At 36.2% G+C, this 18,362-nt stretch overlaps 3 protein-coding genes across 3 annotated transcripts; 2 read left to right on the top strand and 1 right to left on the bottom strand.

Annotated features, from left to right (window-relative positions):
* Window positions 1-1,128: 1,128 nt before the first annotated feature.
* LOC132190227 (probable cinnamyl alcohol dehydrogenase 1) lies at window positions 1,129-5,335 on the top strand. Its single transcript, XM_059605149.1, has 7 exons — window positions 1,129-1,220; window positions 2,140-2,253; window positions 2,395-2,508; window positions 3,790-4,020; window positions 4,249-4,534; window positions 4,617-4,767; window positions 4,977-5,335. Exons 2-7 carry the CDS (start codon window positions 2,165-2,167, stop codon window positions 5,171-5,173), a joined length of 1,068 nt encoding a protein of 355 aa, XP_059461132.1. The 5' UTR covers window positions 1,129-1,220; window positions 2,140-2,164; the 3' UTR covers window positions 5,174-5,335.
* A 1,358-nt stretch (window positions 5,336-6,693) lies between these two features.
* LOC132189474 (proteasome subunit alpha type-4-like) lies at window positions 6,694-9,364 on the bottom strand. Its single transcript, XM_059604219.1, has 3 exons — window positions 9,230-9,364; window positions 9,026-9,061; window positions 6,694-7,614 (listed from the first exon to the last, which is right to left on the bottom strand). The coding sequence occupies exon 3, from the start codon at window positions 7,601-7,603 to the stop codon at window positions 6,851-6,853; it is 753 nt and encodes a 250-aa protein (XP_059460202.1). The 5' UTR covers window positions 7,604-7,614; window positions 9,026-9,061; window positions 9,230-9,364; the 3' UTR covers window positions 6,694-6,850.
* Window positions 9,365-10,285: 921 nt separating this feature from the next.
* LOC132189874 (uncharacterized WD repeat-containing protein C17D11.16-like) lies at window positions 10,286-17,265 on the top strand. The gene is made up of 16 exons (XM_059604692.1): window positions 10,286-10,546; window positions 11,057-11,256; window positions 11,562-11,641; window positions 11,730-11,828; window positions 11,969-12,092; window positions 12,755-12,813; window positions 12,904-12,981; window positions 14,318-14,388; window positions 14,484-14,580; window positions 15,496-15,570; window positions 15,821-15,919; window positions 16,155-16,298; window positions 16,406-16,435; window positions 16,538-16,600; window positions 16,723-16,800; window positions 16,901-17,265. Exons 1-16 carry the CDS (start codon window positions 10,428-10,430, stop codon window positions 16,967-16,969), a joined length of 1,485 nt encoding a protein of 494 aa, XP_059460675.1. The 5' UTR covers window positions 10,286-10,427; the 3' UTR covers window positions 16,970-17,265.
* Window positions 17,266-18,362: the final 1,097 nt, after the last annotated feature.

Raw genomic sequence — 18,362 nt, forward strand, 5'->3', positions numbered from 1 at the left:
TGGCTCTCTTTTTCGGCCCATAGATGTTCCTTTTTTTGTATCGTTTTGCTATCTCAAAAAAAAAAAAAAAGTCAAACTCAAGGTTTCAGGATCTTTCACCTTCAGTTTGAGGGAGGATGTTAGAATATATTTGAATGACCCTAAAGTTAGGGATTTGATTATGATTGATGAAGATTATATTAGCCTAATTTAGGGATTTGATTATGATTTGATCACCCTAAATTAGGGGATTTCATTATGATTTGATCCCCCTAAATTAGGGGATTTGATTAAGATTACATTTATGTGTAAGCTCTATAAATAGAGCATTCTGTATTGTAAATAAATTATTCAATAAGAGCATAATGTAGCATTTTGGGCTTTATTTGTGGATGTAAGTCGTTGACCGAACCACATTAAAATTTTTGTCTCTCATTTATTTTATTTCCGCAATTTATTTCTATTTCTATTTCATTATGGGATCTGGCTTCTGTGTAGTAGTGAAAACTACCGCACAGATGCTGTTGCCCAAAACAGTACCGTTTTGGGCAAAACGGCACTGTTTTGGGCAGTGAAAAAGTAGAAATAAAAAACAAATAATAAAAAATTTATTAAAATTGAAAAATTATATAAAAAAAAAAAATTAAAAAACTAAAAATATTAAAAAATTAAAACTAAAACAAATAAATAAATAAAAATGGGCTGGGTGGCCGGCCACCCCATTTTGGCCAAGGGGTGGCCGGCCAACCCAAAAAAAAAAAAAACAATTTGAGGGTTTGGTTTTTGGGTGGTGGCCAGACCACCCAAAAACCAATGTTCGGAAACATCCCACCACCTAAATCATTTGGTTCCATCATGCAAAGCCTGTTCTCTTTCGAAGACAAAAACACAAACACCCAGGTGAGAAAATTGTCACCATCTACTGGTTGAGGAAAACATTCAGGGAAGTAGAAGTGAAATCATACCCCAACAATTGAAGAGATTAATTTTAAGAAAACCCAGAAAATGAAACTGCCCAAAGCGCTAAAATCCCAAAGATTGGAATCCAATTGTCACATCTAAAGCTGCCCAGAACTATAAAACAGCCTTCTTGAACTTTTTGCAAATACAGTTGCCACAAGAGAGTGAGAGAAAGAGAGAGAGGGGAAAAGGTGAAGATGCTCAGATGCATTAGATTGAGTCAAGGGATAGAAAAAGACAGAGACATATATACAAAGAGCGGAGCAGCCAGTTTTGGATTGGTAAGTTTTGTTTGGGCTGACAGAAAACTGCCCATGGCTTTGCTTCTTCCTGCTTTGTATTGGGAAACCCACAGGTATGGGGTGGCACGGCCACCCCCATAGCCCTTGGAGGTGGTCCGGCCACCCCCAAAACCAAATCCTCAAACTCTTTTTTGTTCTTTTGGCCTTTTTGGGTGGCCGGCCACACTCACTCCTTTATTTTTTTGGTTTTAATTTTTTAATATTTTTACTTTTTTAATTATTATTTTTTTATAATTTTTAAGTTTTAATAAATTTTTTATTATTTATTTCTTATTCCTACTTTTTAACTGCCCAAAACGGTACCCTTTTTCCCAAAACAGTACCGTTTTGGGCAACAGCATCTGTGCGGTAGTTTTTCACTACCGCACAGAAGCCTGATCCCTTGAATTATCAAGTAATTTGATAAATCTCTAAAACTTTCTTAATTTAAATTCATGAACTTTCAATTGCAGTGAGACAATAATATTTATACCCCTAACTTTTTTATAAAATTGTAAATTTATCCTTAATTCCAAGGGGTCTTTGGCTTTTTTTTTTTTTTTTTTTTTTTTTTAAAAAAAAAATCAAGGATATTTTGATATTTTTAAGTATTGCTGTTAAAAGTTAACGGCTAAATCTGATGAAAAACTTGTCAAATTGCGTGATATTCAAGAATATAAAGTGAAGTACTATAAATAGAAGATAGAGTTAGCAACTTCCCATACTACTACTATATTAGTACATATCATAGGATCTCTCTGTCACACTGTATTCTTGGTGAGCCATCTTTTTTTATTAATTTTCAAATTGCACTGCATTTTTTAATCTAATGGAGATCATGAAATGGTTTCTCAGTTCAATTTACTTTGAAGTGGATGACAGATAGAATGTTGATGATTTTCTTTTATTGTTTGTTTAGCGCTTATTGTTCTAAGAAAACTACAATGAGCTCTGCAAGTTCAAATGAAGACTGCCTTGGATGGGCCGCAAGAGATGCATCTGGAGTTCTCTCACCTTACAAATTCACCAGAAGGTATATATATATAAATAATTGGTTTTCTTTCTTCTTGATGTTCAAAAACCATGCATGAATTTGTGTGCTGAACTGCTCTGCTACATATAGTAAATATTCCTGTCAAGAGATTGATTAACTGGTTTGCAAAACTTTATCCAGGGCTGTTGGAAGAGACGATGTTTCTATAAAAATCACACACTGTGGAATTTGTTATGCCGATGTAGTCTGGACCAGGAACAAACATGGAGACTCCAAGTATCCTGTAGTGCCTGGGTATGTGCCCTGGTTTATTGATACTGTGTAATTCTTATGATACAAATGTTGAGTTTAGTTCATCTTGAAAACATGCTTGTGCACTAGGAGCAACTTTCCTTTGACTTTCTCTAAGTTTAGGATACAAATATATTTTACAATAACTTCCCTTACTTTTTCATATACCATTAAAATATTATTTCTGTACAAAATACAAGTTCTCTACTTACTCTCACTTTTTTCACAAAAGTTCAACACAATTCCTAATTAAAGACAAAAATATGAAAAAGGAGAGAGGAAAGATAAATATTTATATTAAAATAATGTATATAATATAAACATTTATCTTTCTTCTCTCTCATTTTTCATATTTTTGCCTTTAATTAGGAATTGTGTTAAAATTTTGTGAAAATTTGAGGGTAGGTAGGGAACTTGTATATTAAAATAATGTATATATTCATCGTTTCCCCCTCTCCCGCTTTGAATAGAAAAGAAAAAGAAAAAAATGTATATAAAACAACTTTTGGTTTCCTATACATTGAGAAACACTATAGCAACCGTTGATGGTTGGTTAAATGTAGGGAATCTGATGTGAATAAGTTTTTGTGGTTTTTTTGAAATTTTTCTTAAACATAAGAAAATGAATGGCATATAGGGCATATGCTGCTAGTGCCAAGGAGATAGTATCCAAATGCTTATATATACATCGGTTAAGATTGTATTTAAGTTATGTGTGACACTTAGAGATCGACGCCTATAACGGCCTACTCTATCGACACTTACTCAATGGTTGCCCTTTTCTCTTTTACCAGCTCCGCTCATCTATTAGTATTTAATTACTTGACATTATACATATACATAATACCAAGACATTTCAATCTAGCCTATAAATAATGTTATATGTCACCTCCAACCCCTTCCTATCCTCCCAAAGCCTATATGGTGTGGTCCTCTATAGTATCTAGTGTAGGGAGATTAGTTTTTTAGTTAAGGACCACACCACGTAGGATTTGGAAGGATGGGGGTTGACGAATAGATATACTCTCCAGCTTATAGGTCTCCTTCTTCGTGACTCGATTACAAAGTCGTAACATCCTATACTCGGCGAGTTGCTGGCTCTAATACCAAATGATACAAACATTGAGTATAACTCATCATTGAAAATCGGTTTGCAAGGAGAAGATGTCCAAAAATTTATATACATATGATTAAGATTGTACTAAAGCCATGCGAAACACATAGCATCGTAACATCTTACATTTCATTAAACTGATGTATCAATATTGATTATTTGCATGCCAGACATGAGATTGCAGGGATTGTGAAAGAGGTTGGCACCAACGTCCATCGTTTCAAAGTTGGCGACCATGTTGGGGTGGGAACTTACGTTAACTCTTGCAGAGATTGTGAGTTCTGTAACAAAAAGCTAGAAGTTCATTGTGCAAAGGGAGCTGTTTACACTTTTAACGGCATTGATATGGATGGTACAATCACCAAAGGAGGATACTCCGACTACATTGTTGTCCACGAAAGGCAAGTACTTTATATAATGTTGTATCCTTCACATACAATGTTCAACATTGCAGAGAGTGATCGATTTGGTCACTCATTCATACTTTGGCCCTCTGAATAAAAAATTTTGGTTCCGTTCCCAACAAGGGAAAACGAGACGATTACTCATCGTGTCTTTGATGTCGATTGAGAAGATGACGAAGAAATGGAATAATTTTCACTAGTTTTGTTTTGGTCTTAAATCTGCAGGTACTGCTATACTATTCCTGATAGCTATCCATTGGCTTCAGCTGCGCCTTTGCTTTGTGCTGGAATTACTGTTTATGCTCCTATGATGCGCCATAAGATGAATCAAGTTGGCAAATCTCTTGGAGTGATTGGCCTTGGTGGTCTAGGCCACATGGCAGTTAAGTTTGGGAAAGCTTTTGGGTTGAATGTAACAGTTTTTAGCACAAGCATATCCAAGAAGGAGGAAGCCCTGAGTCTTCTAGGTGCAGACAAATTTGTGGTTTCATCTGACCAAAAGGAGATGGAGGTAAAACACACTAGTCTTCTGTCTTCTTGGGAGCATATTTGCAATACTAAAGTTGATGATGGTATTTTTTTTTTTTTTGTAGGCCCTGGTTAAGTCACTTGACTTTATAATTGACACAGCATCTGGTGAACACCCACTTGATCCATACATATCAATCTTAAAGACTACTGGCATTCTGGTCGTAGTGTGTGCACCGAGTGAACTCAAGTTCAACCCTTTGGGCCTTTTACTAGGTAAGGATAAAGTTTTTCTCCAAATCGAGTCAAAGGAAATTCTTCTGATTCGGTCTATTAACAATGCACGTGAAAATCACACACTAAGGAGACATGTCAATTTATCTTCAACTTTTTTTGAATGAAAACTTTGACAGCTATTTCTAACTCAAGAGGTTCTTGAAATTTCCAACCTATTGAACTAACTCCATGTGTTGGCCTCTTGACAGAAATGAGAACCATTACTGGAAGTGGAGTTGGAGGTACGAAAGACATACAGGAAATGTTAAATTTCTGTGCTGCTCACAAAATATATCCTCAGATCGAAGTAGTTCCAATTCAATATGCAAATGAAGCTCTTGAGAGGCTGTTAAAGAAAGATGTCAAGTACCGGTTCGTGATTGACATTGAAAACTCCCTGAAATGACACCATGAAGAACAAGAGGATTCACTTTTTATGTAAGAAACATGTAGGTTTTGATCTTCTGCATAAAGTATGTTTTGGAATGATTTGAAATAAGCGAGTGGGTTTTATGTACTTTCTCTGTTGGTGATGAAAGTGTTTTTATTTTATGTAACTTCCCTTTCTAATTGTACTGGGGTTTTTTGTTTGGTTGCTCCACCCATCTTTTGTGTTTTTTATTTGATGTTCTCTTTTCCTTCCCCTTTTCCTTTGTATTTGCGAAGAAAAGAAAGAAATAATGGGGACAAGTGGTAAGGCTTCCTCATTAACAGAGACATACACGCACAATTTGCTTAGCATTATTGTTAGTAAACATGTGAACTTCTGGAAATTTGCTTTGCTAATCCTTTCAATGAAATTAGATTACATCAAGAAAATCGGAGGAGAAACCTGAGTAAGGTGAAGGATCATCTATTCTTCCAATAACCAACTGACTCGTACAATCGGTTATGAGAATTGGTGTGGTATTGAGGATGCAGAGACTGAAGGTGTACATCGTGTGGTAACATCAACTCCTAAAAGACACTTCCATGTTTGTGAGATCAAATACTGTTGGAAACCAGTCGACTCGTTTTCCACCCAACATACCAATTCACATTCATACAACAATCAATGGATAAAGTAAAATGAGAACTTAATGATTAAGATTGTGGTAGTCAATTTAAGAGATAAAATTTGCCACAACTTAACAAATTTGACACGAACCCAACATGAAATTAACGGGTTAGGTTAAAGTTGAATACCCTAACCTATTTAATTAAATGAATCAAGCTAAAATTGACCTATATAATCTTTTATTCATACTCCAACACGATTCGAACTCGATATATGATATTTAGGGCTAACTTTTTTATACGACTTCTGAACCTGACACAAACTCAACACAATATTAATGGGGTAAAGTTAAAGTGTTTAACTCCTATAATTAAAATGGCCGAATTAAGATTGACATATATAGTCATGCATCAACACAACCTAAACCCTACAGGCGAGTACAAATTGCCCCATTTGAATCAATCTGCGCCTGCGAACGAACAGTGGAATGGTCCTAAGCAATTCCCATTAATGTAGCATCCCTTAGATTCCATTAGCTTGGAATTTCCTCAAGAATATCCGTGGCTGCAAAGCTTAGGGTGACAAAATATGGGACTCAATCTGGCATCCTAGTTTCGAAATTAACGTAAAATAGCTATAAACAATACGTCTTCATAAAATGCACGAGGTAGCAACTAGATAGCGAGAATGAGTCCCATTTGTAATTAGAACCTTTTCAAGTTCAAAATTTCCAATAGGGCAAAATGCTGTTTGTATATATTAAGAAAAGTTAATGGTGATTAAGCATCCCCTCAAACCTGTCATAATCTTTCAACAACATTTGTAGTGTTGTTACATCATTAGCATATTGTGCAGCATCCTAGAAACGCTGCAATGCAAGCTAGACAAGTCCACTCATTTAGTATTTCTAGTCCAAATCAAGCTCTATATTTAGTCAAACATAGATGATCAAATAAACGACCAATTGTACCAGAGGAAGAATCCATAATCTGGTTTTACAACGTTAAACACAAACAGCAACATGTGCCAATAAGTCCTGAAATTCATATCTAAAAAAAATACAGAAACGCAGGGTATACCAGAAATTCATATCTCAGCGGCAGTAGGTTGGGTCATTCCCAACTTCACTAACAACTTGCTCAGCAACTCCGGTGGGCATACCTGGTACTTCACTTTTCCAGAAGGCAAGACGAATACTTCAGCCAATTCTAGCTTATCTGAAGTAAGACTGGTGCTGTCCATTGTCTTACTGAGCACTTTCAGTGCAAGCTCAACTGCTTCTTCTCTTGAGATTTCATCCTTGTAATCCTGCTTAAGCATGGACTGTGCTGCCTGGTTGTTTGCCCCAATCGCTGCAGCCTTCCAACCACCATAGTTTCCACTTGGGTCACTCATATAAAGCTGGAAACCAAAATTTTTGTCCCAACCTGCAAAAAGAAATGAAACACCAAATGGACGGAGCCCACCAAATTGTGTGTAACCTTGTTTGGTGTCACAGAGAGATTGGACAAGCTGCTCAACAGGCATTGGCTCTTGGTAAGCAAAAGTATAACGCTGGGCTTGGACTCTAGCCGTGTTGATAAGGATGTTGGCATCTGACATTATTCCAGCAACAGCACACGCTACATGGTCATCAATCTTATACATCTTTTCAGTTGATGTTGAGGTTTGAAGGAGCTTGGAAGTGACCTTCTTTTCACCAACCAAGACAACTCCATCCTTGGATAAAATCCCTATTGCAGTTCCAGCATTTCCAATGGCCTCCATTGCATATTCAACTTGGTAGAGACGACCTTCTGGAGAGAATATCGTTGTGCGGCTATCATACCTTCGAGACATTTTATATCACACTGAAACAAAGAGAAAATTAGTCAAAAGAGAACAATGTTGCAATTAAAAGAACAATAAATCTTAAGAATGGTACAAGGAATAAAAAAGTGAGCATGTACAGAGCAGAAAGTATATTTTTTTAGATTGGTAAGTAACACACACACACACAGTGGAGCCCCTATCTTAAACATGGAAAATCCAATGTCAAAATAAAATAACATCAGTCACGACAATGATGCTTTCATGTTTTGTATGTATGCACAAACCATTCATCATGTAGCTAGTATAACTGTGTGATCCCACAATCTCAAAAGCTGTATGTTTTTTGCACTTACGTTGTTAAAATGATTCAATAAATTAACCTTCTTAACACAAAAAGGAAGCACGAATATTCAGTGTTAACCTTTTAGAATCGTTTTGGTTAATGCCCATGATTGTGGATTGGTTGATTTTGTTAATTTTAGATGAAACATGGTTTTGGATTGGGATTATATTTTCTCAACTGATGAAACATGGTTAATTGGATCATTTTGTTTTGAAGATTTTAGTGTCTATTTCATTGCTGCCCATACATGTTAGTGTCGAATTGTTGTCTCTTTTGACAAATCAGCAATCCAACTTTTTCATAAAATCAAGCTTAATTTTTTTTAATAAATTAGTTTGGTATGAGAGTCTGTCGATTTATTTCCTCCCTTAAAATTAAGCATTCAAATTCTGTTCTGACCTAAACAATAAAAATCAAAACAGTTGATATAACCTTTTTTTGGCTGCTGAAGAGAACTATAAAGAAGAAAAGAAAATGAGTTTTGAAAGTTAGGTTTTATGTTGTTTGGTTTACAGAAAGTGAAAGGGTCTTATGGTTATACTAGGCTTACTTCATTTGATTGTTTTGTTAATTTTATGTTTTGAATACTGACTCTGAAAATTATATGTAACATTAATGATATTGTGTTCTTACAAAGCCTAACTGTCTTACTAACCCTATGGAACAATGACCTAGAGATGACAGTACCCTGTTTGTTCAGTGAAAAGTGTTGCAAATGCTTGTATCGTTTTGCAATGCTATATATGAAAACTGATGATAAATAGTGAAAAGCGTTCCAACTGAAATTATACCCAAACCAAATTTGATATATATATGTATATATACACAAACACATATACTAAGCAATACAGAAGGAAGAAAATATACTAATAGATACAAAAACTAGGGCATCATTTTTGTATTTAACAACCATCACTAGACTCTATCACAAGGATATAATTTTCTACAATACGTGAGAAAAAAACATAATCAACAATTTATAAAACACTGCAATTTACAAAGTATAAATGCACACTTTCTCATTTACAGTAGAATTCTTGTATGAAAAATAAAATAAGACATGTTAACCAAAACTAATTAAGAAAACCTAAATCAAAGTTTGTTACCTGAGGTCGGTGGCTGAGACACAGAGAGAGGTTGATCTGAAATAATTGAAATAAACTTGTTAGAAACAAAGACGAATACCAACACTCGATCTGAAATAATTGAAATAACACTCGATGGCTGAGACAGAGAGAGGTCGATGCCTGAGACTGAGACAGAGAGAGAACGAAAGAGAGATCGGAAGAGAGAGAATGAAAGAAACAAACTTTGTGATCGGAGCTCCGGTGGACACTGAGCACGGCTGAGCGGGAGCGGGAGCGGGGCAGAGTGAGGCTGAGGGAGAGGGAGGCGTGACTTGTGAGACAACTGAGGGAGTTTGGGAGAGGGAGGGACCGGAGACGATCCAGTTGATGGCTAGGATATCTCAAGATCTTAAGGTCATCAACCCGCCACGTGGCACATTAAGAAATAATATTTTATTATTTTTTTTAAAAAAATAAATAAATAATAAAATAATAAAAAATTAAAAACAAACAACTATATATATATATATAAAGGTGGGTGGCCGGCGACCACATTTTGGATCGCCACCCCATGGGCTAGTAGGGGGTGGTCGAAGTTATCTCATGGCCTTTGAGGTGGTGGACAATGGTCAAATCAAAAAAATCAAAAAAATTTTAATTTGGCCATTGCGAGTGGCCCCCTCAACCGGCCCATGGAGGTGGCCGACGCCACTCCCACCGGCCACCCTAAGGCATGGGGCCGGTTGGGGGTGGCTTTAGGGTGGCTTTGGGCTAAATCAAATTTTTTGATTTTTTTTGATTTGGCCTTTGGGGGTGGCTTTGGCAACCCAAATGCATGTGGCTAAGATGGTCATCTTTTTTTTTTAATTTTTTTTTTTTTATATATTTGTTTTTAATTTCTTATTATTTTTAAAAGTAAAATAATAAAATATTGTTATTTTTTAATGCACCACGTGGCTGGTTGATGACCTTAGGATCTCCAGAGATCTTAGTTATTAACTAAATCCTCTCTAGCCTATTTTGGATTGAAGAGAATCCTTAACCAAGGAGGCTTGAGAGTTTGACAAACCAAGCGGGATCCATGTTTTTCTTAGGTTAATGCGGGCGGGTATCCGGGGTTTTTAAAAAACAAAACCCGCAATCCCAACCTGCTCCGTTCGGGTAACTGAAAAACCAACCCGGATCCACATTTTTCTTAGAGAAAATGGGATGGGCGGGGCGGGTTCGTCGGGTTGGGCGGGTATTTGCCGACTCCTGCTGCTTGCGACGAGAATAATAACCTAATAGGTGCATGCTTCGTATCCAGCCTCGCGATTACAAAAAACTCTCTGCCAAACAGAGCTAAGGTTTTTCCCTGAAACCTCGCATCAAACCGCCTTCCACCGAGAGAAGCAGCGCAAGACAGAACCATTCTCTTTACTTCATTTTATCATACACAACAATGATATCATCCATCGCCTGGATACCCAAAGGCGCTCCGAAGCCTGTGCCTGCCGTGGCCGACCCTCCTTCCAAAGAAGAAATCGAAGAGATGATCAAGTCCGGCGCTTTGGAGCCAAGGTAACAACTGAACTGGTTTTCACCACCGTTTTGAAAGCCTATGATTCCATTTTTATCATTGAAAGAGCATTCATTCATTCACTCACTCACTCACTCATTTATTTATTAATTGTAGAAGTAGAACGAAAATAAAATATATTATGGAAATTGAAGTAATTGAGTTTATTTATGCTAAGGTTGAGGATTTTCGGAATTCTTTGTCATTTGTTGCTCAATAAGCAAATTTATTTGACAATTGGTGGCCGTTTGCGCACGTTTTAGCTGTCTACGGTTGATTGATTTCTCGTTAATCATTAAAGCGACGGTCTGAATGCACCGAGGAAATAATATGCTTTTGTGATGGCTATTTAAGACTTGTAGTAGTCTTCAAGTTTTCAGCGCATAATGGCGCCGTTCTTATGATTTGGATATATGGAAAGAAACGTTATCTAATGCTAGAGACAAAAGAAAAATGAGTTTAGTCAAATTCTTGGCTTTGTATACTTATGGAGAGGCTCTTGGGTTATGCAGTGGAGATTGTGAGAGTGAAGAAGATGATGAAGAGATGGATGTTGATGCTGCCAAGCAGACTGACGAAATTGCCTGTGCATTAGAGGTAGCAGATGCACTTGGCAGAACTTCCAGTAGCTCAAAGTTGGCGACCAGCTTTGATGATGTAACCAATGGTTTGAGGGAACTTGACATGGAAAATTACGATGAAGAGGATGATGGTATTCCATCTGCTTTCCCTCTCTCTTTTATATTTATCTTTTCTTTAATGTTGAAGTGTCAAAATATTGATTTGTGTTGACCTTAAAGCATCGTGAAATGAATGAAATTGAGTAACTTGCATAAATTCTTTGGTAAATGATTTTGTTAATAACACTACAACATATTTCATAATTGGATGTGACTAGTCCCCCCACCCCCAACCCCACCCTTGAGAAAGAAAGAAAAAAAAAAAAAGGAAGAAAAGAAAAGAAAAAGCCATATTGGATGTATAACAAGTTTTGTATCTTCTCATGGCTTACCTCAGGCATCGAGTTATTTAGCACAGGGCTAGGGGACCTGTACTACCCAAGTAATGAAATGGATCCATATTTGAAAGATAGCGATGTAAGTTTGATTCCTTCAGGTACGGCTTTTTGTTGCTTGCTTTCCTTGAGGTTCTAGAACATTATTTTCTTTTTGTCTTCCTTTTCAGGACGAGGACTCTGAAGAGGTTGAGGACATGACTATTAATCCAATGGATGCTGTCATAGTTTGTGCACGTAGTAATGAGGATGATGTCAGTCATCTCGAGGCATGTAATAGCTGAAAAATACTTCCTCTCTCTCTCTCTCTCTCTCTCTCTCTCTCTCTCATGCCAATGCATGCTGAGCCATCCTTGGAAGCCCCCCAATTCTTCAGGCACTCTTGAGTGATCTCATTGTCTACTTGCAGGTTTGGATATACGAGGAATCTGAAGATGGTGTTCCAAACATGTATGTTCACCATGATATCATCATTTCAGCTGATCCACTTTGTACTGCATGGCTTGATTGTCCACTTAAAGGTGGAGAAAAAGGTGTGACATACTGATTTTGGTTGAAGTTTGGAGTTCATGCTAGAGGACTGTTGCACTTTTTTTTCTACAGTTGTACTTCTTTCCACATGTTTTTCTTCTTTACTAATGAAATGAAGAGATGGTTGTTAAAGGGTTGGTCAGGATTCAGATCTGATTCAATTTTGATCTGCCATCATATCAAATGGTTTGAACTCAAGTTTGGTTGATATGGTGATCTGATTGTAATTGAATTGCTTGGAAATCTTTCATGGAAATGTTTCCCAATACTTGTTCTAATGAAATTATAGATTTTTAAGTGTTTAAAATCAATGAAATTTGCTACTCTGAGCTAGAAATTAGTCGCTTGTAGTTATGGAATCTTTAGTCCCACATAGAGATTCCTCCTAGAGTAGCTGTTAATATGAAAACAGAAACTCCGTTATCAATAATTTTTGTGGAAGGGAAAACCATAACAAGCAATACTCATTGTTATTAAAAAAGAAAATAAATGTAGCATGTTATATTTCTTAACCATTTGTTTTCTTTTTGATGAAATTAATCGATGGCATCATAAAGGATAGTTGCCACTGCTAGCAACTTATATTATACTTGAAGTTACTGTTTTTCTTTTAATAAAATTTCTGCAGTTGTTTTATCTTTAATAGCCTTCTTTATGTTGTCAGGGAATTTCATAGCTGTTGGCTCCATGGAACCTTCTATTGAAATATGGGACCTTGACATTGTATGTTGGTTATTGATATTAAACTATTTATATTATAGGTTGAGTTGAGATGTTATTGCAAAGTCTCTTACTATGTTCTTTTGTTCTTAGATTGATGAAGTACAACCATGCGTAGTATTAGGTGGCATTGCTGAGAAGAAGAAGGGAAAGAAGGAAAAGGGAAAAAAGGTCCGTTACTAAATCCATTCCAAGATTGATGCCAATTAAGACTTTGACATGTGAATGATATGTCTGCTGATCTGGCTTAATAGTTGTAAGCATATTGTGTTGTGTTTTCATAAACTCCATTGAGCTTCTTTTACCCCTGAATTTTGTATATATTGTACACATGGAAATGTTTTAAAGGCAGAAATGGAAAAATTTCCTGTTCCCAGTGATCCTGCTGAGAGCCAATTGTTAGTAAACTGAAAACTGCATGTCATAATAATTCAAGAGATTTACTATCATTAGGAAAATCCAGAAAGCATTTATCTTTGTACCAAGTGAGATATCAATAGTCTTGCCTTTTTCTTTCAATAATTATTATTTATAAATATAAAAAAAAGAAAAAAAAAAAAGAAGAAGAGATATTAATGGTCTGATGATGTGCCAATGCTTGGTGGATTTTGACCTGTGATTTCCATATATAACGTAGTTTTTAGGCATTTTTGTTTATGGGACATATTGGTATTAAACATGGGCATGCCTTCATATGGCTCCAATGCAGCTGTCTATGTTGGACATGCCTTGTAAGCATCTAGAATTTTTTTTTTTGATAAGTAATTGTTGTATATATCAAAAAGCGCAAGCGCCTGTACACAATAAGTATACAAGGGAAACTAGCATAAACCCACAAAAAGACCCAAAAACCCAACATAAACCCAAAAAACAACCCTGGCACCTACAACCCATAACCACCCCTATGCTCAGAAGAGCTCCCCAAAATCACCCAAACAACCCTTAAAACCTGCCCAGGCACTGCAACGTAATAGTCTTGCCCTTAGTCCCAGGCCATGAGATCGTTATACTAAGATCCTCTTTCACCTCATTCAGCGGCGCTACCTTTTGATCCTCCTCCTCCTCCTCATCACCTTCCAACAGCCCCTCCTCGCTTGCTACCTTATTTTCCCAACGAAAATCCTCTTCCATGTTCTGCAAGAGCACCAAACGATCTTCGTCCTTTAACTCTTCACTGTCCTTAACCTTTTCGTTCATCCACTCAATCTGCCATATTTGGGATTTGGTCAGACCGTAATCCACAGAAATGGTGTTAGAGATGTTGGATTGACAAATGCTCCAATAGATCTTAAAATAGCGGTGTTTAGACTAGTTCTATTTATCTAATATAGAAATGGAGTAGGATAGTAAAGAAAAACTATATCAACTTATCATAAAAATTTACAGTAATTTAATATGAAGGTATGCCTTCCATCTTCTGACTGATTTATTTTTTCATAGATATGATAAATAGATAATATCTTGTGGACTTTTGTTTACCAATTTTCTTTCACTTGCTCTGTGTTAGACATCAACCAAATACAAAAAAGACAGTCACAAGGGTCCAGTGCTTGGTCTTGCTTGGAACAAGGAGTACAGGTTGCCATCTGCTCTCTGTTTGGCCTTTTCATTTGGATGTATATACTTGATATAATTCTCTGTTTTTCTTTTGCGTTTTTTGTTTTTTAAAACAGGAATATACTTGCTAGTGCAAGTGCTGATAAACGAGTTAAGATCTGGGATGTGGCTGCTGGTAAATGCAATATAACCATGGAGCATCATACGGACAAGGTCAGAATTAAGCCTTAATTATGTATATTTTCTATTCATGACATGGTCGTGTGATAAATTAGAAGAGATTTGCTGTTATCTACCTGCCTAGTGAAGTGTTAATAATATAGGTATTATCTTAAAAGCTCCTTTTGGTGGTATATTGAGTACTAACCAATTGTTAGATAAATTAAGGGTGGTAATCTGATGAAATTGATTATTGAGGTAGAGACTGCAAGGGTTTATTTCTTTTCAAGCTAATTTTTAGGATTTTGGTATTAGTAATTGTGTTTGGTTTGTTAAAAACAAAACTGATGGCTTGATTGATTATATTGATGGGTCCACTGCCTTTTGTGCTTGATACTTCTTTTAGACTAGGGTTGAAAAACTAATTGATTGATCAGAAAAAGGAAGATAGACAAAAAGGACTGATGGGGGAGAGAGATACTATCACTGAGATGCTAGAAGCTCTCACACATGCAAATCACCCACTTTCATTCTCATTCCAAGACATGGACGGATCACTATGTATATGTATCAATATTCAACAAGACACACTGGTTGACTTATGCAGAAATCAACTTCCAATATCTGCATTGGTTGCAAGTGCTTATACAATTTTTGGTTTGTAACGTATAAATGCTCTATCCAGAAAATTTTTGTGTGCTCAAATATAATTGGGGTAAAATATTTCAACCAATTTTTTTTCCTTCGGAATCTGTTAGTATGCATACAGGCAGGCCATTTTCCCATAATCATGTGATATTCTGCATAGTTGCAATGTTATAGTATTAGCGTAAACATGAATGCAGGGGATTCTGGATCCACATGGAGTACCATTAATACTCCCAAATGAAAAAAAAAATCTTAATGAACTCTGCAGCAGTCAAGTCTAATGAGTTTCTACTTTTACCTTCTTCTTCCTAATCATTGTAGGTTCAAGCAGTTGCATGGAATTATCACGCGCCACAAGTTATTCTTAGTGGATCTTTTGATCGTACAGTAATCATGGTAATAAAGTTTTTACCTGCATTACCCTTTTTTTTTTTTTTTTTTTTTTTTTTCTCTTTTTCTGTTAGGCTATCCTCATGTCAATTGTATGTGCATATGTGCGCCTCCACACAAGCTACTAATGGAGGACTTGTGTTGCTTGAGATGGGTGACATGAGAGTTTGGGAGCTTGACTTAGTCTATTAATTTCCAATTTGTATTGCTTTTAAGATAAAGTGACTTGATGTATTTTGATATTTCTGAATTGCAGAAGGATGGCAGAATACCAGAACATTCTGGTTATAAATGGTCAGTTGCAGCTGATGTAGAAAGCTTGGCATGGGATCCACACACTGAGCACTCATTTGTGGTACGTGATTTACCCTTTTATCTGAAATATCTTCCGATTGGTGATTTCAATTATTTTTTGTTTTTACTTATCTAAAAAAAAAAAAAAAAATTATTTTTTGTTTTTTTCTTTTTAAGAAGCAAAATGTGTCTTTGTCTGAGGACACTGTTATTGCATCTAAGATTTTTTTTTAGACTTTTGTTTTTTGTTGGAGAGGCAGTAAGATCAATTCATAATCATTCAAATGTCCTCCTAGGTGAGCCTTGAAGATGGTACTGTCAAAGGTTTTGATGTCCGGGTTGCTAAGTCTAATGCAGCTTCTGAATCAAAACCAAGTTTTACTCTCCATGCACACGACAAAGCTGTTTGCGCAGTTTCCTATAATCCTTCAGCGCCTAATGTATGTACCTGCTTTTCTTCTCTCTCTCCCCCTCCCCCTTTCTCACGTTTTGTTCAGATCTTTTAGATTATTAACTTCCTCCTCCCTCGTGATGGGTTCTTTTACAGCTTCTTGCAACTGGATCCGAGGATAAAATGGTATCTTTATAGTAGTTTTTGTTGTTATTTTAGTATTATTTCTCATGACCCTCAGTAAACCCATAGTATTTTTTTCATTCATTGGGTGCTCCTTTGATGCAGGTAAAGCTTTGGGATTTGTCAAACAATCAACCTTCATGTGTTGCATCTGTAAATCCTAAAGCAGTAAGTGATTATTATAGTTTTTCTTATATCTAATGTCATGAGGTAAAAAGCATTTAGTGAAGATGTTGTTTTAGCTTTACTTCTCTAGATAGATTCTCATGCTTTGTCCTGGATGTTGTTAGGGAGCCGTCTTTTCCATTTCCTTCGCAGAGGACAATCCCTTTTTGCTGGCTATAGGAGGCTCTAAGGGGAAAATGGAAGTGAGTGGATTTTTTCTTTTTTTATTAATATTTTGTTATGTTGTTGAATTTTGTTTTCCTGAAAGTTTTGTAATTGGTATTGATGATCAAAAATTTGTAGGTATGGGACGCATTATCTGATGCTTCGGTCTCTCGAAGATTTGGGAATTACAGCAAGCAGAGGTCATGATGTTATTAGAGTGGAAGATGAAAGAGGTTTTTGTTTCTCATCAAGCAAGAGGTTTGTCCTTTGTTGTTTTTGCTTCTGTTTCTGAGAAGGGGCATTGCCTACGAGTTATGTTCTCAAAATTTTGAATTTGTATGGCTGCAGATGATTTCTTTTAGATACCCCCTCTTCCTCCCCCTCCCCCCTTCTCTTTTTTCTTTGCTTGGAGGTGTATTTTGTAGGTCCAAGCAGTTTTGTTATTTATATACATGGGCGAGAATCTTAAGAAATGTTATGTTGTCAATGATATGGCTCCAAATCTCCATGCTGGCACTCTACTACTTAAATGGTTTACGTTACATTTGGCATTCTCTTGGTGAGGGCTTCGACTCCTGCTGGATGTAAATTGTTTCGAAATCAGGATTTGCAAGATCTGAAGATTGAAAAACTGCTACACATATTTAATTGGATATGGATTTATTTTAAATGCATTACTAATTGCAGAGATGGATACTTTTTTTTTTCACCAAAAGGTGGCCTTTGTGGTAGCTGGATATATTGATGGACAGCCTCAAGGATCTAAGCCCATCTAGGAGGACTTGAGAATCCATTCATTCTGAAACTTACAAGATTGCTAACTTGATGCAATTGGAACTTGCTATTATGAAAGGTGCACACAAATTAGAGAGGTGGGCACAAAAAATGAGCAATTATCTTATGTAACTTTTGTGTCGCTCCAAAAATGAGGTGGCTTTTAAAATCATCATTTGATCAAAATTCAATAGTAATCAATTACAAAGGCTAATTGTGATTTTAAGAACTACATCATTTTTGAAAAGACACAAAGTGACACAAGGAATTTGTAGCATTATTCTACAAAAAAAGTGTCAAGGGAGCACATTGTTCACCTTCACCTACAAAGATGCATGGATGATGCAATTGTTAGTGGCATAGGAAGACTTGAAGCTCTTTTGTGGATTGCAGGGCATTTGAGTCGTTGAAACGTATGTGTGATTTTGAGAGATTAACTCTTATATTAGATAGTATCAAAAGTGTGAATAATTGACATAACATATTCGATCCAAATAGAAAAAGTTCAAGTCGGAGTAATTCTATTCATAATCTCATGGTCTCCCATTCTTTCAAAGTTGATGTGGTGTGGTCATCTCAACTAAAAAGTCAATGTTTATGCACCAAATGCTACAAAAGATAACTCCACATTAACTTTGGGGATGGGGATAATGGGGGGATGTATAGCGTTAGTCTCAAGTCTTTTGGCCTTAACGCAATTATATTATATTGTTCATTCACGGTTTTGACTGCTATTATGCCGGCTGATGTAACGTGCTTTAAGTGGCTTCTCATACCAGTCACTTAAAAACATAAAATGAAAGTCACTTAAAATACGTCACATCAG

This window comes from Corylus avellana, chromosome ca8 (genome assembly GCF_901000735.1).
Source record: "Corylus avellana chromosome ca8, CavTom2PMs-1.0".
Classification (NCBI taxonomy): Eukaryota; Viridiplantae; Streptophyta; class Magnoliopsida; order Fagales; family Betulaceae; genus Corylus; species Corylus avellana.

Excerpts from the sequence above, each read along its gene's own strand:
- LOC132190227 (XM_059605149.1), top strand. The coding sequence starts at position 2,165 with ATGAGCTCTGCAAGTTCAAATGAAGACTGCCTTGGATGGGCCGCAAGA. Across the intron at positions 2,509-3,789 it reads AAGTATCCTGTAGTGCCTGG|ACATGAGATTGCAGGGATTG; the intron begins GTATGTGCCCTG and ends TTTGCATGCCAG. Across the intron at positions 4,021-4,248 it reads TACATTGTTGTCCACGAAAG|GTACTGCTATACTATTCCTG; the intron begins GCAAGTACTTTA and ends TTAAATCTGCAG.
- LOC132189474 (XM_059604219.1), bottom strand. The coding sequence starts at position 7,603 with ATGTCTCGAAGGTATGATAGCCGCACAACGATATTCTCTCCAGAAGGT.
- LOC132189874 (XM_059604692.1), top strand. The coding sequence starts at position 10,428 with ATGATATCATCCATCGCCTGGATACCCAAAGGCGCTCCGAAGCCTGTG. Across the intron at positions 10,547-11,056 it reads TCCGGCGCTTTGGAGCCAAG|TGGAGATTGTGAGAGTGAAG; the intron begins GTAACAACTGAA and ends TGGGTTATGCAG. Across the intron at positions 11,829-11,968 it reads ATGATGTCAGTCATCTCGAG|GTTTGGATATACGAGGAATC; the intron begins GCATGTAATAGC and ends GTCTACTTGCAG.